The 21,876-nt window shown below is 44.8% G+C and overlaps 1 protein-coding gene and 2 long non-coding RNA genes across 3 annotated transcripts in view; 2 read left to right on the top strand and 1 right to left on the bottom strand.

The window, feature by feature from the left end:
- LOC116885902 (NXPE family member 3-like) overlaps positions 1–16,953 on the bottom strand; it is a 460,690-nt gene extending 443,737 nt beyond the window's left edge. Inside the window, exon 1 of the mRNA XM_032887219.1 lies at positions 16,244–16,953. Within this exon, the coding sequence (XP_032743110.1) occupies positions 16,244–16,953 (710 nt within the window). The remainder of the gene's footprint in view (positions 1–16,243) is intronic.
- Positions 1,666–11,936, top strand: LOC116885737. Its single transcript, XR_004386038.1, has 3 exons — positions 1,666–1,731; positions 2,374–2,505; positions 11,811–11,936. It is a non-coding gene; the product is annotated as an uncharacterized LOC116885737 (long non-coding RNA).
- Positions 16,954–17,326: 373 nt separating the features above from the next.
- Positions 17,327–19,851, top strand: LOC116885738. Its single transcript, XR_004386039.1, has 3 exons — positions 17,327–17,436; positions 17,643–17,863; positions 19,788–19,851. It is a non-coding gene; the product is annotated as an uncharacterized LOC116885738 (long non-coding RNA).
- Positions 19,852–21,876: the final 2,025 nt, after the last annotated feature.

The raw sequence follows: 21,876 nt of genomic DNA, 5'->3' as shown, positions 1-21,876 counted from the left end.
TGCTAGAAACCCCATCTCTAATCATCCCCTTCCTTTCATCAACAAAGGCCTTTGGGATGGACCTTTTTTATGGATGTGCTATTCCTACTGCCTTCCTTTCCTGCATGGTAGGAAGATTAAGGCAGGATTGGCCCTAGTATACCCATTTTTATCAGTAACTCTTTGCCCTTGGTCAATAGAATGAAAAGAACGCTCCTGCAAACCTGTGATCAATCCTTGCTCGTATTGGGCCCTTTAATGTTTGCAGCCACAATGGCTCTTTCTTTGTCTATCCCAGGAATACAAAGTGGAATACAGAGGAAGGTCTCTAAGATGTATTCTGCTTCCTTGTACACATGGGATGGTGTTACACTAGGAAACCCAAATTATAGTGGACTTAAATGTGCCTAAAATATACTGCCTAGTGCCAGACTCCACAAGATTGAAACAACACCAGATACTGAGTCTTGTTAAACAGCATTTCCTAGATAGAGCAGGATAACCAAGATGTCCTCTGACTTCTGTGTGCACACAGGGGGGAGCAATCTGTACATATATGTGTACACACACCACACACAACCCCTTGCACTAAGAAAGATAAAACGGTACAAATCATTTGTATAAAACTACATTTGTCCAGGTAGAGCCCAGAGAGAAGTATAAAATATGGACCCACAGTGTCATAGTGGGTGAGTCAGGATAGCTTCAGCTTTCCGTCACAGCAGTTCATTTTGAGACGGCCACACCCAGGCTCTCCATCCACTCAGCCTCAGATCCCTCAGGAGCACTCAGGTGGGACAGATGAAGGACAGAAATAATTCCACTTCATTGCGGACAATAAGCTTCCTTGGGTGGATGTCGTCTGGCACAGCCAAGCTGGAGGTCATTTCCCACGCATCCACAAAGGCCACGCGGAGACCAACAAAGGCAGCGCGGAGGAAGCGGTTCATCTGGAGTGTGAGCCAGTCACTGCCATACACCGATTTGTAGCCAGTGTTGGCCAGTTTGATGGCGACCAGAGTACTGGGTTCCCGGTCCAGCAGGGCCTTCACAGCTGCCGAATCCCTGCCAGTCTTGGGCAAAGATGGAGGGAGGAACGTGGTGAAGTGGGCTCCCATACCCAGCACCACCACTGTGTAGGGCCCCCCCAGGCCATGTAGTTCTCTGGCCACAGAGTGCAGGGAGGCCACTGGGGTGAGAGCGAGCATGCAGGGGCCAGCTGTGTGCCCTCAGTGCAACACTGTCCCCGAGTTGTCTCCACGGCCATCAGGGGACCTACTTGATAAGTGGCGTGTAGGTCAACTGGCTTCAGGGCTGTACGGAGGAGGAGAAACAAGGTTTTAACATAGGGAACCAAGCAACATGACTCAGACAGGAAGGGCTCTCACTGCCGGCACGCATTACTAGGGATTAATTCCCTGAGATTCGTATGGTAGGAGAAACTCAACTCTTGCACATGGTCCTCTGATCTTCTCACACACTAGAGTATGTGAGTGTACACACACACGCGCACACACACACACACACACACACACACGCTGCACACACACACACACACACACGCCAACAAACACAGAGTAAAATTACATGGGATTGTTAATTATCTTCTTGTATACATCTCATTTATTTGTTTGTTTGTTTGTTTTCTGGCAACAAGGTTCACTACGCTATCATGGCTGGCCTGAGATTGACAAGACTGGCCGTGAAGTCACAGATCTGTTTGCCTCTGTTTTACATGTCTTTGGAACAAAGGTAAGCAGCACTATACCCAGTACACACACACACACACACACACACACACACACACACACACACCACACACACAGACACACACACACACAGAGACACACAGAGACACAGACACACAGAGTGAATTAACATGGGATTATTAATTACCTTTTTGCATACATCTCATATATGTATATGCCACTAAGTAGACAAGGCTGCCCCTGAAGTCACAGATCTGTTTGCCTCTGTTTCCCAGGTGTTCAGATTAAAGGTATGCAGCACTATACCCAGTACACACACACACACACACACACACACACACACACACACACACACACACACACACACTTCTCTGTGTAGCCCCAGCTGACCTGGAATAGACTAGACCAAGTTAGTCTCAAATTCATAGGGAGCTACCTGCTTCTGCCTTCCAGATCCTGAGAGATATGGGCCACCACACTCAGATGATTGTGTCTTTTAATTATGTGTATGCTACCATGTGTCTCTGTCTGATATGTGCAAGTGGGTGCAGGCGCCTCAAGAGGCCAGAAGAGGGTGTCAGACTCCCTGGAGTTTGAGCTTGTGCACTTGTGAGCCACTGAGTAGGACCATTTCAATCATTCCTGTTCTCACCTCGTGACACTTCTTCCTTCTATTATTCTGCAGGGCTGGGGATGAACCCAGGGCCTCTCAGGTGCTAGACTCGTGCTCCACTCCTGAGATGCACTCCCTACCCCCTCAATGGAGCATCAGAGGTAGTGCTCCATATCTGTGGTTGTGGCTGGCTGTGGCTCAGTGGTAAGCTCCTGCTAGAATCTCTCACTGAGGAACTGGGGGAAGTATGGCTCAGTGGTAGTCTACTTGCCTATAATCCCCCTGTGATGCTGGGGTTTTGCTCAGTGATAGAGATTTGATATGCAAATGCAAAGACCTGAGTATGATCCACAGAGCCCACATTAAAAACAGTCAGACTTGGTGCCTTTTGGTTGTAAGGCTATAGCTGGCAGCAAATAGATAAGATACGTAGGGCTTGATGGCCACCCAGCCTAGCCTATTTGGAAAGTTCAATAAGAGGCAATGTCTCAAAAAATTGTTATGAAGCGTGTGTGTGTGTGTGTGCGTGTGTGTGTGTGTGTGTGTGTGTGTGTGTGTTCAACAGAGGGGACTCTTGTGTGCACACAACCATTTGAGGGAGTCTTATGTGGGCCATGCTAGATTTTACCTTCTTTGTAGCTGAAAATGGCTGACTTGGAATTCCCAACCTAACTGCCAGTATCTTGAGGTAGTTGGAATATGCTTGGCTCAGGAAGTGGCAATATTCAGAGGTGTGGCCATGTTGGAGTAGATGTGGCCTTGATGGAGAAAGTGCATCATGTGGGCATGGACTTTAAGACTCTCATCCTAGCTGCCTGGAAGCCAGTCTTCTTGTAGCAGCCTTCAGATGAAGATGGAGAACTCTCAGCTGCTCTGTACCTTGCCTGCCTGAATGCTGCCATGTTCCCACCTTCATGATGTCAGACTGAACCTCTGAACCTGTAAGCCAGCCACAATTAAATGTTGTCCTTATGAGTTGCCTTGGTCATGGTGTCTGCTCACAGAAGGAAACCCTACCTGAGACATATCTCCAGAGTGCTGTAACCATAGGAGTACACCACTATAGTCAGGCTGCTGTTGTATTTCTCTCTGCACCCTAGGCAGGGACGCTGAGATCCAAGGATGTGTAGTGTTTTACCATGACCATAAACAGGGTGGCAGGGATGTAGCTCAGCATGTGAGATGTTTGCCTGGGGTGGCAGGGCTAGCGGATGACTCAATAGGTAAAAGACCCCGAAGACCTGAGCTCCATCCCTGGAAGCAGAAAACTGACTTCTGAAAGGTGTCCTCTGAACTCCACACGTGTGCCAGGACATGTGCACAACCTAGGACATACCACACACATGCACACACAATGAGCATGCACATGCACACTGATGTTAATAAAATAAAACACAGTAGACTGTATCTAAGAGTGACATCAGAAATTGTTTTCTGTCCTCCACCACAGACACACACACACATACACACAGGCACACACATACACACACACACGCACACACAAACACATGTGCATGTGCATACATGCACACACATACACTAGATGGTGGCTGCAGATTTTATTTAGAAACACAGCAATGGCTCTTTTGCTATCGCCCCACATTGCATTGTGTGAAGGATTGTAGCCTTGTCCCTTAGCTATTCTCCTGAATGACTTCCTTCTGGCAGGCTGTGATGTGCATAGGTTAGTAGACATCTTGCCTACCATGCAACCCTGCGTTATATCCCAAACACCTCAAGCATCACACCAACAGGGTGTGGTAACACATGCCTGTAATTTAATCACATGGGAGGTAGAGATAGGAGGATCAGAGCTTCAAGGTCAACCTTGGTTACACATGGACCTCCAGGCCAGCCTGAGTTCCGTGAATATTTCCTTGATTCATACACACACACACACACACACAGAGACACACACACATGTACACACGCATACACATGCACACACACACACACAAGCATGCAGGCAGGCATGCACATGCATGAGTTTCTTAAAACTCACTCTTAGCTGGGATTTGCTTTTAAGTGTAGAATTCAGAATGCACAGGGTGGTGGGTCTTGTGTCTTTGCTGTCATCTTTTTTTTTTTTTTCTGCTTTTATTCCCTTTCCCTGTTTCCGGGCAAACATCCCTTCCCCCCTTCCCTTCTTTATGGGTGTTCCCCTCCCCATCCTCCCCCCCTTGCCGCCCTCCCCCCAACAATCTAGTTCACTGGGGGTTCAGTCTTAGCAGGACCCAGGGCTTCCCCTTCCACTGGTGCTCTTACTAGGATATTCATTACTACCTATGAGGTCAGAGTCCAGGGTCAGTCCATGTATAGTCTTTAGGTAGTGGCTTAGTCCCTGGAAGCTCTGGTTGCTTGGCATTATTGTACATATGGGGTCTCGAGCCCCTTCAAGCTCTTCCAGTTCTTTCTCTGATTCCTTCAACAGGGGTCCTATTCTCAATTAAGTGGTTTGCTGCTGGCATTCGCCTCTGTATTTGCTGTATTCTGGCTGTGTCTCTCAGGAGAGATCTACATCCGGCTCCTGTCGGCCTGCACTTCTTTGCTTCATCCATCTTGTCTAATTGGATGGCTGTATATGCATGGGCCACATGTGGGGCAGGCTCTGAATGGGTGTTCCTTCTGTGTCTGTTTTAATCTTTGCCTCTCTATTCCCTGCCAAGGGCATTCTTGTTCCCCTTTTAAAGAAGGAGTGAAGCATTCGCATTTTGATCATTCATCTTGACTTTCATTTGTTCTAGGCATCTAGGGTAATTCAAGCATTTGGGCCACTTATCAATGAGTGCATACCATGTGTGTTTTTCTGTGATTGGGTTACCTCACTCAGGATGATATTTTCCAGTTCCGATCATTTGCCTACGAATTTCATAAAGTCATTGTTTTTGATAGGGGAGTAATATTCCTTTGTGTAGATGTACCACATTTTCTGTATCCATTCCTCTGTTGAAGGGCATCTGGGTTCTTTCCAGCTTCTGGCTATTATAAATAAGGCTGCGATGAACATAGTGGAGCCGTGTCTTTTTTTATGTTGGGGCATCTTTTGGGTATATGCCCAAGAGAGGTATAGCTGGATCCTCAGGCAGTTCAATGTCCAATTTTCTGAGGAACCTCCAGACTGATTTCCAGAATGGTTGTACCAGTCTGCAATCCCACCAACAATGGAGGAGTGTTCCTCTTTCTCCGCATCCTTGCCAGCATCTGCTGTCACCTGAGTTTTTGATCTTAGCCATTCTCACTGGTGTGAAGTGAAATCTCAGGGTTGTTTTGATTTGCATTTCCCTTATGACTAACGATGTTGAACATTTCTTTAGGTGTTTCTCAGCCATTCGGCATTCCTCAGCTGTGATTTCTTTGTTTGGCTCTGAACCCCAATTTTTGATAGGGTTATTTGTCTCCCTGAGGTCTAACTTCTTGAGTTCTTTGTGTATTTTGGATATAAAGCCTCTATCTGTTGTAGGATTGGTAAAGATCTTTTCCCAATCTGTTGGTTGCCGTTTTGTCCTAACCACAGTGTCCTTTGCCTCACAGAAGCTTTGCAGTTTTATGAGATCCCATTTGTCGATTCTTGAACTTAGAGCATAAGCCATTGGTGTTTCGTTCAGGAAATTTTTCCAGTGCCCATGTGTTACAGATTCTTCCCTATTTTTCCTTTATTAGTTTGAGTGTATCTGGTTTGATGTGGAGGTCCTTTATCCACTTGGACTTAAGCTTTCTACAGGGTGATAAGCATGGATCGATCTGCATTCTTCTACATGTTGACCTCCAGTTGAACCAGCACCATTTGCTAAAAATGCTATCTTTTTTCCATTGGATGGTTTTGGCTCCTTTATCAAAAATCAAGTGCCCATAGGTGTGTGGGTTCATTTCTGGGTCTTCAATTCTATTCCATTGGTCTATCTGTCTGTCTCTGTACCGATACGATGCAGTTTTTATCACTATTGCTCTGTAATACTGCTTGAGTTCAGGGATAGTGATTTCCCCGGAAGTCCTTTTATTGTTGAGGATAGTTTTAGCTATCCTGGGTTTTTTGTTATTCCAGATGAATTTGTAAATTGTTCTGTCTAACTCTTTGAAGAATTGGATTGGTATTTTGATGGGGATTGCATTGAATCTGTAGATCGCTTTTGATAAAATGGTTATTTTTACTATATTAATCCTGCCAATCCATGAGCATGGGAGATCTTTCCATCTTCTGAGGACTTCTTCAATTTCTTTCTTCAGAGTCTTAAAGTTCTTATTGTACCAAATCTTTTTTTACTTGCTTGGTTAAAGTCACACCGAGGTACTTTATATTATTTGGGTCTATTATGAAGGTGTCGTTTCCTAATTTCTTTCTCGGCTTGTTTCTCTTTTTGTGTAGGAAGGCTACTGATTTATTTGAGTTAATTTTATACCCAGCCACTTTGCTGAAGTTGTTTATCAGCTTTAGTAGTTCTCTAGTGGAACTTTTGGGATCACTTAAATATACTATCATATCATCTGCAAATAGTGATATTTTGACTTCTTCTTTTCCGATCTGTATCCCTTGACCTCCTTTTGTTGTCTGATTGCTCTGGCTAGAACTTCAAGAACTATATTGAATAAGTAGGGAGAGTGGGCAGCCTTGTCTAGTCCCTGATTTTAGTGGGATTGCTTCAAGTTTCTCTCCATTTAGTTTAATGTTAGCAACTGGTTTGCTGTATATGACTTTTACTATGTTCGGGTATGGGCCTTGAATTCCTATTCTTTCCAGGACTTTTATCATGAAGGGGTGTTGAATTTTGTCAAATGCTTTCTCAGCATCTAATGAAATGATCATGTGGTTTTGTTCTTTCGGTTTGTTTATATAATGGATCACGTTGATGTTTTTCCGTATATTAAACCATCCCTGCATGCCTGGGATGGAGCCTACTTGATCATGGTGGATGATTGTTTGGATGTGCTCTTGGATTCTGTTTGCTAGAATTGTATTGAGTATTTTTGCGTCGATATTCATAAGGGAAATTGGTCTGAAGTTCTCTTTCTTTGTTGAGTCTTTGTGTGGTTTAGGTATAAGAGTAATTGTGGCTTCAAAGAAGGAATTCGGTAGTGCTCCATCTGTTTCAATTTTGTGGAATAGTTTGGATAATATCGGTACGAGGTCTTCTATGAAGGTCTGATATAATTCTGCACTAAACCCGTCTGGACCTGGGTTCTTTTTGGTTGGGAGACCTTTAATGACTGCTTCTATTTCCTTAGGAGTTATGGGGTTGTTTAACTGGTTTATCTGTTCCTGATTTAACTTCGGTACCTGGTATCTGTCTAGGAAATTGTCCATTTCCTGCAGATTTTCAAGTTTTGTTGAATATAGGCTTTTATAGTAAGATCTGATGATTTTTTGAATTTCCTCTGAATCTGTAGTTATGTCTCCCTTTTCATTTCTGATTTTGTTAATTTGGACACACTCTCTGCGTCCTCTCATTAGTCTGGCTGAGGGTTTATCTATCTTGTTGATTTTCTCAAAGAACCAACTTTTGGTTCTGTTGATTCTTTCTATGGTCCTTTTTGTTTCTACTTGGTTGATTTCAGCTCTGAGTTTGATTATTTCCTGCCTTCTACTCCTCCTGGGTGTATTTGCTTCTTTTTGTTCTAGAGCTTTTAGGTGTGCTGTCAAGCTGCTGACATATGCTCTTTCCTGTTTCTTTCTGCAGGCACTCAGCGCTATGAGTTTTCCTCTTAGCACAGCTTTCATTGTGTCCCATAAGTTTGGGTATGTTGTACCTTCATTTTCATTAAATTCTAAAAAGTCTTTAATTTCTTTTCGTTATTTCTTCCTTGACCAGGTTATCGTTGAGTAGAGCATTGTTCAATTTCCTCGTATATGTGGGCATTCTTCCCTTATTGTTAATGAAGACCAGTTTTAGGCCGTGGTGGTCCGATAGCACGCATGGGATTATTTCTATCTTTCTGTACCTGTTGAGGCCCGTTTTTTGACCAATTATATGGTCAATTTTGGAGAAAGTACCATGAGGAGCTGAGAAGAAGGTATATCCTTTTGCTTTAGGATAGAATGTTCTATAAATATCTGTTAAGTCCATTTGGCTCATGACTTCTCTTAGTCTGTCTACGTCTCTGTTTAATTTCTGTTTCCATGATCTGTCCATTGTTGAGAGTGGGGTGTTGAAGTCTCCTACTATTATTGTGTGAGGTGCAATGTGTGTTTTGAGCTTTAGTAAGGTTTCTTTTATGTATGTAGGTGCCCTTGTATTTGGGGCATACATATTTAGGATTGAGAGTTCATCTTGGTGGATTTTTCCTTTGATGAATATGAAGTGTCCTTCCTTACCTTTTTTGATGAATTTTAGTTGAAAATTGTTTTTATTTGATATTAGAATGGCTACTCCAGCTTGCTTCTTCTGACTATTTGCTTGGAAAGTTGTTTTCCAGCCTTTCACTCTGAGGTAGTGTCTGTCTTTGTCTCTGAGGTGTGTTTCCTGTAGGCAGCAGAATGCAGGGTCCTCATTGCATATCCAGTTTGTTAATCTGTGTCTTTTTATTGGGGAGTTGAGGCCATTGATGTTGAGAGATATTAAGGAATAGTGATTATTGCTTCCTGTTATATTCATATTTGGATGTGAGGTTATGTTTGTGTGCTTTTCTTCTCTTTGTTTTGTTGCCAAGACGATTAGTTTCTTGCTTCTTCTAGGGTATAGCTTGCCTCCTTATGTTGGGCTTTACCATTTATTATCCTTTGTAGTGCTGGATTTGTAGAAAGATATTGTGTAAATTTGGTTTTGTCATGGAATATCTTGGTTTCTCCATCTATGTTAATTGAGAGTTTTTTCAGGATACAGTAACCTGGGCTGCCATTTGTGTTCTCTTAGGGTCTGTATAACATCTGTCCAGGATCTTCTGGCTTTCATAGTTTCTGGCAAAAAGTCTGGTGTAATTCTGATAGGTCTGCCTTTATATGTTACTTGACCTTTTTCCCTTACTGCTTTTAATATTCTTTCTTTATTTTGTAAGTTTGGTGTTTTGACTATTATGTGACGGGAGGTGTTTCTTTTCTGGTCCAATCTATTTGGAGTTCTGTAGGCTTCTTGTATGCCTATGGGTATCTCTTTTTTTAGGTTAGGGAAGTTTTTTTCTATGATTTTGTTGAAGATATTTACTGGTCCTTTGAGCTGGGAGTCTTCACTCTCTTCTATACCTATTATCCTTAGGTTGATCTTCTCATTGAGTCTTGGATTTCCTGTATGTTTTGGACCAGTAGCTTTTTCCACTTTACATTATCTTTGACAGTTGAGTCAATGATTTCTATGGAATCTTCTGCTCCTGAGATTCTCTCTTCCATCTCTTGTATTCTGTTGGTGAAGCTCATATCTACAGCTCCTTGTCTCTTCTTTTGATTTTCTATATCCAGGGTTGTTTCCATGTGTTCTTTCTTGATTGCTTCTATTTCCATTTTTAATTCCTTCAACTGTTTGATTGTGTTTTCCTGGAATTCTTTCAGGGATTTTTGTGACTCCTCTCTATGGGCTTCTACTTGTTTATTTATGATTTCCTGGAATTCTTTCAGGGATTTTTGTGACTCCTCTCTATGGGCTTCTACTTGTTTATTTATGATTTCCTGGAATTCTTCCAGGGATTTTTGCAATTCCTCTCTGTAGGCTTCTACTTGTTCTCTAAGGGAGTTCTTCATGTCTTTCTTGAAGTCCTCCAGCATCATGATCAAATATGATTTTGAAACTAGATCTTGCTTTTCTGGTGTGTTTAGATATTCCATGTTTGCTTTGGTGGGAGAATTGGGCTCCGATGATCCCATGTAGTCTTGGTTTCTGTTGCTTGGGTTCCTGCGCTTGCCTCTCGCCATCAGATTATCTCTAGTGTTACCTTGTTCTGCTATTTCTGACAGTGGCTAGACTGTCCGATAAGCCTGTGTGTCAGGAGTGCTGTAGACCTGTTTTCCTGTTTTCTTTCAGCCAGTTATTGGGACAGAGTGTTCTGCTTTCGGGCGTGTAGTTTTTCCTATCTACAGGTCTTCAGCTGTTCCTGTGGGCCTGTGTTTGGTGTTCACCAGGCAGGTCACTTGCAGCAGAAAAGTTGGTCTTACCTGTGGTCCCGAGAGGCTCAAGTTTGCTGGTGGGGTGCTGCCTACGAGCTCTCCGCCGTGGCAGCAACCAGGAAGATCTGTGCCGCCCTTTCCGGGACTGCAGTCATCTTGATTACCATAATGGGTTCTAGTCGAACCAGGGCTACATAGTGGGACCTCATCTCATAAAACAAACGAATACCCCACTCGTTCACTCATTGCCCTTCAGAAAATCACAGCAGCCTGCACTACCTTTCTACTAAGTGAGGGAGTCTCTCCTTCAATGAATTCACTATCAGGTTTCTCTGTCATGAGTCCTCACAGACCCTCCTCTCCCCTCAAGGTCACTCACAGGGCACTGTGTCTCGCAGATACTCCCACCACTGCCGGAGTGTGGAATCCCCCATCATGTAGACAATACGTCCAGCCAGGCAGTTCAGGATGCTGTCCACAGTATGGAAAGAGCGGCTAGAACAGAATGTCGAATGCCATCTGTCTTGGTGGTAGAAGCCAGAGGGTTTTGGAGACAGGTGGCCAGGGAGACATGGGGGCCTTGAGGGCAGGGCTACAGGGGAGAGAAGAAAAGAGCAGATGCAAAACAAAACAAAACAAAACAAAAAACAAACAAAAAACCTTATACCATTTCACCTTCTTCCCTTTTATGTAAATAAATATTTCAAATTTGTGTGTGTGTGTGTGTGTGTGTGTGTGTGTGTGTGTGTGTGTGTTACTCTGAAGACACCATTTGGGAGTCAGTACTCTCCCTTTACCATGTATATCCTAGGGTTTGAACTCAGGTCATCATTGCCCACTAGCCACTTAAATGGTCTAGTCAGGCAACCTTTGACAAACTTTATATGTATTCTTACAGAGCATTGTAAATTCCAATGAGAGAGAGAGAGAGAGAGAGAGAGAGAGAGAGAGAGAGAGAGAGAGTGAGAACATGAGTAATTGAAACAGTCTTAAGTAAGCATGGTAGCCATAAATTCCTGTGTAGTTGATATTGTCCTTGACGTCTTTGGTGGTTTGAGTAGGTTTGGCCCCCATAGACTCCCGTGTTTGAATGCTTAGTTCACAGGGAATGGCACTACTAGGAGGTGTGGCAATGTTGGAGTAGATGTGTCCGTGTTGGATGGAGTGTGTCAGTGTGGGGGTGTGTCTGATGTCTCCTAGGTTTAAGTTCTACCTAACTTAGAATTCCAGTCTCCTCCTGGTAGCCTACAGAAGAAAGCCTCCTTCTGGCTGCCTTCAGACCAGGATGTAAACCCCTCAGCTCGTTCTCCAGCACCAAACCACCTAGATTTTGCCATGCCTCCCTCCTTGATGATAATGGATTGGATCTCTGAAACTGTAAGCCAGTCCCAAGTAAATGTCTTTTATATAAGGTCATGGTGTCTCTTCACAGCAATGAAATCCTAACTAAACAACATTTTAATCCTCCTGCCTTCACCTCTAGAGTGATGAGACTCCATGTGTGCACCTCCAAACTCATGGGCAACACTGTTCATGTCTCCACGTATGGATGGGGACACTGATAATTCACCGTGATCAAGAACAATGATGATGGGCCAGACATGGTAGCCCATGCCTTTGAGAGACAGAGGCAGCCAGAAGTTTGTGAATTCAAGGTCACCCTGGTCTACATACCACGTTCCAGACCAGTCAAGGTTACACAGTGAGACCTTGTCTCAAAACAAACAAGTGAAGAACAAGAACGTGAATTTCTGGAGACGCTCTAAGTTTTAGAATGCTTACCTATTGTACTTGATGTTCTGGGTTCAAGTCTTAGCACTGAATAAACGAGTTGTATCAACTTCTGGCCTGTAACTCAGGAGATGGAAGCAAAGGGATCACAATTTGAGGTTGTGCCCACTAGATGGATCACTGAGGAAAGGCATTTGCTGTGCAAACCTGGTGGCGACTTGAGTTCAATTCTCCACGACCCACTTACAGGTGGAAGGTGAGAACTGACTCCACAGAGCTTTCCTCTGACCTCACATACACACATATGGCATGCGTAACCCGCACCCACACATACACACACACAATCATACACAGGTAAGTAACTTTCAAAGGCCACTAAGATGCCCCCATCGTCAGGCCTGAGGCCTGAGGTTGATCCTGAGACCCACGGGGTGGAAGGAGAAAACCTATTTCTGCCTTTACCTACTTAGTGCCACACTTATACTGTGCTATGTATGAGTACACACACACACACACACACACACAGAGAGAGAGAGAGAGAGAGAGAGAGAGAGAGAGAGAGAGACACACAGATGCACACACACACACACACACACACACACACAAACACAACCTTAAAATATTTTTCTATTTAAAAAATGTCCAAGCTCATCCTTGGCTATGTAGCAAGTTCAGGGCCTCCTTGTATTAGCCAAGACACTGTTTCAAAAGAAAAACAAGCACCAGCTGGGGTAGCTCACACCTTTTATACCAACACTCATAAGGCAGAAACCAGCAGATCTCTGTGAGGTCGAGACTAGCCTGCTACACACAGAATGTTCCAGGCCAGCTAGCGCTGCACAGTAAGGCCCTATCTAAAACGAGAAAAAAAAAAAAAACTCACTCAAACAACAACAGTTTTCTCTCTCTCTCTCTCTCTCTCTCTCTCTCTCTCTCTCTCTCTCTCTCTCTCTCAGCCAACTGTTGGAAGCAGCGTGCAGAAGAGTTGCTGAAGACCACCACACAGAGCAAGGCCATGGAGTGCTCCATCCCCACACACAGTGCTTAGGCCCTGCTGTCTCCACCACACACCAAGAAAAGCTTCGGGGAGCCAAAAGGACATAGAGCTAGGATAGAGGATGAGCCACAGAGATAATCCACAGGATGTTAGTTCAGCCTCGGGGTCCAAAGGCAAAGCTGGAACCCTGAAAAGGCCTCTTCAAAGCAGAGAGAAGGTGACCAACGTCTGATGAAAAATGCTATTGGTGTCAAAGATAGGAGAAGACGGAGCTGCCATGGCTGGGCCACGCACCTAAGCTGCAAGAGAAGCCCTGGCTGTGACCCTTAGCTTGAACTCAATACCAGGCGAGGCTAGACTTGAATTTGCGATCCTCCTTTTCCAGAGTGCCAAGAAAGTAGGTGTGCACCACGCTGCCCAGTAGAAGCTGGGCTTACCCCTGCCGTTCGTTCATTCTTTCTTTCTTCCTTTCCTTCTTTCTTTCTTTCTTTCTTTCTTTCTTTCTTTCTTTCTTTCTTTCTTTCTCTTTCTCTCTTTCTTTCTTTCTTCCTTCCTTCTTTCCTTCCTTCCTTCCTTCCTTCTTTTCTTTCTTTCTCTTAATATATGAGCATGTGCGTGTGCCATCTGAGTGTGACTAGTATCCCCAAGCCAATATTGTGGTGGTTTGAAAGAGAACAATGGAAGGCAGGAAAGCATTTGAACCCAAGAAATGTGCTGTCGTAGCCCCAGTACTAACCAATGATGGCTCAGTGGGTTGTGCAATTATGGAGACCTAGGTTTGACCCCTAGAATATGTGCAAAACCCGGATGTGGTATGCTTGAAACCCCAGCAAGGGTGGAGGTAGAGATGGCCTCCCCAGTGGCTCGCTGACCAGCCAGCCTCGTTGAACAGAAAGCTCCAGGCTCAGTGAGAGACTTTGTCACCAAAACCAAAAATGACCTTTATGTGTACCAAGGTTCACTGTCTGAGAACTCATGTGGCACCTGGAGCTTCCTCCAGCCTGGGGCTGATGGCTGGTGGCCGTAGGAGCACCTTTCCTGATAGGCGTGGTTGCCCACATGTGGAAAGAACTCAAGTACTTCCCTCAGTGACCATGCATTTGGGGCTTAGAGGATGCTAATGGTCAGGGCAGTTGATCTCCAACCTGGGCCGTCCAAGTGGTTGGACACAAGCAGCCATGGCCACAGGGCTGAACACTTGGATCCTTGTGACTGAGGCTCTAGACCTGACCTGGCCTCCGCTAAGGCACTGGATCAGGTATATTCAGGGGCAGAGCATAAAGCAACTGGTACATTCCACCCTGTGCCCAGTGTCTTTTAGTTGTTGAGCAGAGTTTCTACGAAAACTTCTTTCTGATTCTGTGTGTGTGGAGGAGGTTCATGTGGAGTCTCAATGACTACCCTCCCTCATACAGCTCTGTCTGCTCTTGGGGAGTCCCCTATAGATCTCTCTTGACCCTACTTCAGGCTCACCATTGGGTTGGGAATATGATGAATCCAGGGTTCCCTTACTTCTCTGAGGGAGACGTCAATGCCTTCAGTTCCTTCCTTTCTGAGGAAGTATCAAGAGAGAGGCTGGGTCCCTCTGAATACTGTGAGTGCTTGGCTAGTTAAGGCCACTCAGCATTTGCCAGTCACTGTGCAAACATTGTGTTTGGAAACTCTATGGTCAGTACTGTGGTCCTCCCTTGCTTGCTGGCTGGGGCTGGAAAGAGCAGAATTAGCTCTTCCTTCCTGCTTGAGTACTGCACACCCTCTAATCAGTTAACCTTGGGCAGGTCCCCAGTTTTTTCCAGCTTTGAGCACTCTTAAATAACAAATCACTGTCATTTGAAACTGCTTTTTCTGCAAAAAAGAAAGTAACACAACTTAAAGTAAAATAAAATAAGAAAAAGAGCAATTGGGGAGAACATTCTGTCATCAGACTTATGTCTGTATACTTTTGTGCAAGAAAGTGAACACCACCCATACACCACAAAAATACAGAGATACAGACCCACACACACAGACGAACACAACACACAGAAAGAGAAACAGAGAGACAGAGAGAGACACAGAGGTAGGCACAGAGAAAGACATAGATACACAGGCACACACACTTACACACACACACACACACACACACACATGCCTAAAGACATAGGCACAGAGAGACAGACACATGCACACCACTACACCCTATCACATGTATACACACAGAGGACAGAGACACACAGATACAAACAGAAACACTTACTCGCACGTGTGCGCACACACACACACACACGCACACACACACACACACACACACACACACACACACACACACAGCCCATCTAAGCTGATGCCTATCCCCAACCCCAACATGTCCCAGCCTCACTCACCCGTGTTTCTCATGTTCTCCTGAGCTTCTGGTAGGACAAGGATTGGAGGTATGCCTGAAGGGAGTTTCCGGTTAGTCACATTCCTGAAGAAACATTGAATGTGAGCATTGAGGGAAGTTGAATAGATGAAATTAGATTTGCAAAGAGCAGACCATTGCTGACTGGTTATTTATCCTCTGTGTAAATCCGGGTCCCTACACTAAAGTGGGCACACTAACATGGGGCAAGTAGAGTGGTTAAGAATACACAAGGAAGGGTCTTATGAGTACACGAATAGTTAAGATAAAAGAGGAGTCTCATAGTTCCCTTTTATAATAAACAGTGAGAGAGAAATTGCAATTTCCCTGCCACTATAGTCTAGAAAGAATAATAAATTGTTATTGTTCTTACACAAACAGTCACTAGGAAATATAACACCCTCCCACAACCACTATTCCCCGCCCCTGCTTTTGTAACACAGGGTCTCATGCTCATTCACCCCAGGCCAAGGACATTCTTGAACTCTTGACTTTTCTGCCTTCCTTAAAAGGAGGTTACTCTCAACCACACCAGAACATCAAGTTCACTCCAGGCTTAGGAATCTCTAAATAACAATTGATGATGGTGATGATGATGGTGGTGATGATGATGGTGGTGATGATGGTCATGAAGATGATGATGGTGAAGATGATGACCACCATGCTCTTGATGCCAAACCCAACAAACTGAGTTTGATACCCGGGCCCCTCATGGTAGAAGAAGAGGACTGACTTCCTCCAGTTGTCTTCTCACCTCCACATGCCTGTGGTTAAGACTGGGACTCATTTAAGATTCTAGACTTCTTACCCAGCCAGCAGGTCTTCATCATGTGGCGTGGTCACCTTCAGATAACTTCCACTCGAGTGACCCACTAAAGCATTGCAAGGCAAAGTATGGGGTTGAGCACAGAACCAGATCTCCCCAGAAACCACATCCTTGTATTGGCAGGTAGACCCTTTGGCTCCAGTTGACTGGGGGTCCACGTTACAGATGACAGTCTCTTGAGTGCCATCTGTTCCTCGGAAATACCCTCTAAAATCAACAGTGGCTCGTTTTCCTCTCCAGACTCTTTGCAGGACCCCAACTGCCTCACTGGAGTGGATCAGCCGCACTTGCACCTGGGCCCATCCAGCCCAGAGCAGGGGGAAGGACAAGAGGTAAGTGCCATTCTCCAGATCCTTCACCTCCCCTGGGACTCCTGCTCTCAATTCTGGACCCAGCAGCTGTGCCCGAAACAGATCTCCACCATGAGCTTTGGGCCTACCCCAGTGATCCCGAGCCACAAGGATGGCCTCTAGGTTACTTCCCAGAGTATAGTTGGCCTGGGCAGGTCCTTTCAAGTGGTAGGTAGAGGTTCTGGGGCTGGTAGAGGCCAGAAAGTCATCCCTGTCTCCACCAGTTGGAGGCCAGTATAGAAGGTTGGTCAAGTTGGGGAGTTCTTGAGAAAGAGAGTCCCAGTCGATGGAGTCTGAGACATCTTCAGAGACAGGATGGGGTTGTTCGAGCCAAGGTATCATGGACTCAGGCCAAGGCATCATGAGGCAGAACACCTGTGGGTAAAGCAATAGGAAAATTCCAGTGTGTTGTGTGTGTCCCATTTTCTTCCTGTAAGGAGGTGTTCCTATTGTTGAGTAGCATCTAGGTGTCTTACCTGCCTGTGTCTTTCTGTCTGTCCTTCATTAGCCAGGCATTTGAGTCACCATGACATTTATGTGCAAGAAACATCGCAAGGCTGGGGTGATTGTGTTACTAGAACTCCTGGAAATTCCCACTGGAGTCACCCTATATTAACATGGAAACTGGGGTTCCCAGTGGTGTTCCTCTTTGTCTTTTTTTTATTATTAATATTCTTTGATGTGTGTGTATGAGTGTTTTGGTTTCATCTCTCTGTGTCCCCAAGGAATCCAGGAGAGAACATTGAATCCTGTGAAACTCAAAACTCAAGATACAAATGGTTGTGGCCTGCCATATGGGTGCTAGGAAGTGAACCCAGGTACTTGGTAAGAGCAACCAACGGTAACTGAGCCTTTCATCCAGCTTCAAATGCCTGTTGGGTTTGAACTTTCTTTTTAAACAGTGTGTGTGTGTGTGTGTGTGTGTGTGTGTGTGTGTGTGTGTGTGTGTGTGTGTGTGTGTGTTTCTTTGGCTGACATGTGAAGTCAGAGGACAATTTGTAGAGTCATTTCTCTCCTCCCTCCATGTCCAGGGGATCAATTTAGGTCATCAGGTTTGGTAAATAGCTCTCTCACCTGCTGAGCCATCTTGCTGATCCCACTGCTGACATCATCTGGTATGCTGGAGAAGAGTAGTAGCTTAGAAGCTTACACGCTCTGCAGAACCAAGAACTTAAATATCTAAACTGGCAGTGGAGACAGAGAACCGAGAGGAATCTCACTGTGTACATTGGTAAATCAACAAGATTTGAGGGTAAGTAGAACTAAAAAATGTGGCAAAGGAGGCCAGAAAATGGATTCTGTGAAGGATTACCTAAAAAGTATGTTCATGAACGTGGGTAGTATATAATATATGCATACAAATGCTACTTAAGTAACCTTGTATGTTGAATACAGTGAGGACCAACATACAAATTACTTCTCTGTGTATTCGTCACTCAGCCAGATTATAACATGGATGAGCATGGGCCAAGGTCAGGGATGACTTACAGTGCCAGCCTTCGGTGGGCAGCGGCAGGAAGTTTAGCAGTTTCTGCTCACTCTTGGGTAATTTGAGGGCAGAATTTCTGGGGGAGTGGATAAAGGCCTAAATGGATGTATTCCTAAGGGAGTGTATGCTCTTGACATGGATAGAGGTATGTCAAGGAGTCAAATACTCAGACCCATGGGAAATTGGAAACACCTTCCCCAAGCTAGTGTCAAGGAAATGGCAAGGCTTTAACTGCTGGTCTGAGAGTGAATGTTTATTGTGATGACCACCAAGCATATCATCGGCAGTGAAGTGGAGTTAGCCAGAACCCTGAGGGCTACAGAAGGCAGAGCTGGAGAAGTGACCCAAGTCCTTTGGAAAAGGCCAGAAGATCATGTGTGGACCCTGGCCATCAGAACAAGATGCCTTGCCTTGGAGACCCCAAGATGTAGAGATGCCAGAGCCAGGGGATACAGGCCAAGGAAAGCCGCTAAGAGAAAGTGGATCCAGACAAAGAGGAGGATTCTGTTGCAGTCCCGAATGCTGAAGGAGTTGGAGATCTGAAGACTTTGACATCAGACATGGAGATACAGACTTAGGAGTTTGCTCCCCAGGGTTTTAGTCTTGCTTTGGGACAGTATTTCCTCATGTGACATTTTGGAATGGTAATGTGTATCCTGTGATGTTGGAAGTCTGTGGACTGCTTTTTTCTTTTGACTTTATAGGAGATCACAGTTAAGTGATTGCATGATTCTCAGATGAGACTTTGAACTTTGGACTTTTTACATTGTTAGACTGCTATAGACTATGGGGACTTTGCAAGTTGCACTAAATGCATTTTGTAAAGTGCTGTGGGTAGTTATGGCCCCATAGTTTCATGTGTTTCAAGAAGCCTATGGGGGGAGGAAGTGGGATGTGTTGGTTTGAATGTGTTGGCCCATGGGAAGTGACACTATTAGGAGGTGTGTCCTTGTTGGAGGAAGTGTCTTCCTATGTGGGTGGGCTTTGAGTGTTCTATGCTTAAGCTCTGCCCGGGGCAGAAGAGACTCTGCTCCTCTCTGCCTTTAGATCAAGATGTAGACCTCTTAGCTCCAGCACCAAGTCAGCCTGCATGATGCTATGCTTCCCACTGGGATGATAATGAACTGAACCTCTGAAAGAGTAAACCAGCACCAATTAAATGTTTGCCTTTAAAATGGCTGCCTTGCTCATGGTGTCTGTTCACAGCAATGAACACACACAAACACACACACACACATATACACACACATGCACACACACACAAACACACACATACAGACACACACACACACACACACACACACACACATACATCTTAAATCCTCCAACCACACCCCATCCCACATTAAATAATAATAAGTAAAAAAACTAAGTAGGACACTGAGGACTCACGTCCTCCGTTTCGAGCATGAAGCTGGAGGTCATTTGAAATGTGCTGTGACAACAGAGCACTGCTTGAGACAAGACCTTTAACATAAGCTGAACCCCACAATCACCTTCTTTGTTCATGACATGAAGTTGGACTTACAGATAACCAGGGCCATGGAAACGCCCTGGGACATACTATCTGAACAATTAGAATCTGTCACCACACAATGGCCCATCGGTTTAAGAGCTGTGGTGGCTACTGCTAGGGTAATGAAAAAAGACAAACAAATTAACTCTGGTCAAAATCTTATACCCACAGCACCCATGGCATAGTTGGGGCCCCCCTCTGCAGAGCACTGAAACACTGGCTATCTGATAACCTGCCTGGCCCACTTCAAGTCCTATTTGAGGAAGCCACTGCTATCGATCAAATCAGCTACCTTCTTTCTGAGGACACAGAGCTCAGTCATGAGTGGAAACTAGGAACAGTGAGCTGCAGGAGTTACTTCAACCAAGAGGATTTGGGCCCAAGCCAGGTACCTCAGCCTAGAGAGTAGAACTGATACTGGCTCTCAGATGGGGAAAAGGACAGTTCCCCACTACACACCCAGACTGTCAGTTGACATGCTTTTACTACTCAGCTTATGATCTGTAGAGAAAGAGGGTTTCCCATTGATGGGGGAAAGGATATTAGAAAGTCGTGACCCTCCTAGAGTGTATTTGGCCTTCTCTACAAATTGCCATCTTTCGTCTTTCTCTTTCTTTTCTCTCCCCACTTCTGTCTCCATTGTCCTCAATTAACCTCTTCCATGTGGGAGGGTAAATAAACATTCTGTCCTCCCCATTATGAATAGAGGGTCCTGGTCTACCTGCCACCCCCCTGTGCCTCCACTGTAAGCTGAGGAACAGGGACACAGGCAAAGTATAACCTAGAGTGACTACACACAGCAGCCCATATCCATCTTGACCTTTGTCTGCTGATGTCTACGGGTCTAGTTTACAAAGAAAAGGGAAAGTATAGCGATTTGTCTTTGAGATAGAAAGAAAGAGTTTACAATTCTATGAGTGCCATGTGGCTCGTTTCCCAGGTTGCCAGAGACAAGGGAGTTTCCATTGCAAAATAGGGTTTATAAAGCTGAGGTTTCATGTGAAAAATCCTTTAAAAAATTCTGGCCTTGGGAGACAGGACCAACCTGTGCTGCAGGAAGGGACCCTGGGGATAGAGTTAATCATTTCCAAAATCAAGGACAAGCAACCAAGATTGCTGGTGACGCTCGGACACCCCTCCCTGCACAGCCTAGGGATAGAAACTAACCAGGCTGTCAGTCCATGGACAGTGACTGACGAAACTCACTGTGACTGGGACAGTCCAAATTAACACTAGAGGACTTAGAAGGGGCTGAAACTTATCTAACCTCACAGACTCTTAACCTAGGCATTTCCCCTCATTCTGATGTCTGCTGTTCAGCCTTAAGGGCTAATTCATGTGGATAACAACAATTGTACTGGGCTCTGAGACTGCTGGGTAGACATGTTCTGGTTTGAATGAATGTGCCTCTCCTGATGCTTTCCAAACTAAGGACAGACATAGGTTGATTAGGACCCAGAGGTACTAAACGTTTCCATTTCTGAAGTAAACAACAATTAGATGTCTTGCAGACGTGGTCCTACACAAAGGGAGAGGGTCCAAGTTCTCATGAGATAAAGAAAAGTATGTCTGACCTTGAAAGAAACAAGTTGTTTCTAAGCTAATTTATGAGTAATTAGAAAAATTCTTGCCACTGTTTGGGCAATATTGGTACCAGTCTCTGTTCTCTAGTCCCCCTGGCTAACTACTCTGCTGTCAGCCATGGCTGGGTCCTTAATTTTCATTCTGACTGGATTAGTAGTGAGACCCTGTTTATCCACTGAGGCCCTGCAACTGAAACTAAAACAGAATGAGTTCATGATTTGACTCATTCACTAGGACAAGTCCCCAGGGCCCCAGACCTTAGCACAACTTACTCTGGGATAGAAGTGCCATTCAGGCTGCAAAACTCACCACATGGACAGCACTACCTGTCAAACTACAACCAAGGCCTTAACACCTCATGTTCATATAGCTCTGCGAAAGCTGTAATGTGCACTAACCTGGCTTAGCTCTTGTAGTTCTTGCTTCTGGTTGTTTTTGTTAAGTATGTCAACGCAGTATATTGGATTTCATCCTACAAGCTCACCCTGACAAAGACTCAGTGCTACACTAGGATCCTGAACACTTTGTGTCATTGCTGGCCTGCTAATAAAGACTTTCTATTGGTTTAAACCATGTCGAAGCAGTCTTCTCTTATCAGCTGAGACAAGAACGCTTTCACAAAGCAAACGGCCCAGGGGATTCACAGACTGTCTCAGTCACTGATTTGTCTAAACTA

This window comes from Rattus rattus, chromosome 16, assembly GCF_011064425.1.
Source record: "Rattus rattus isolate New Zealand chromosome 16, Rrattus_CSIRO_v1, whole genome shotgun sequence".
NCBI lineage: Eukaryota > Metazoa > Chordata > Mammalia > Rodentia > Muridae > Rattus > Rattus rattus.
The sequence above is the reverse complement of the archived record's forward strand: the minus strand, read 5'-3'. Positions and strand labels throughout refer to the sequence as shown.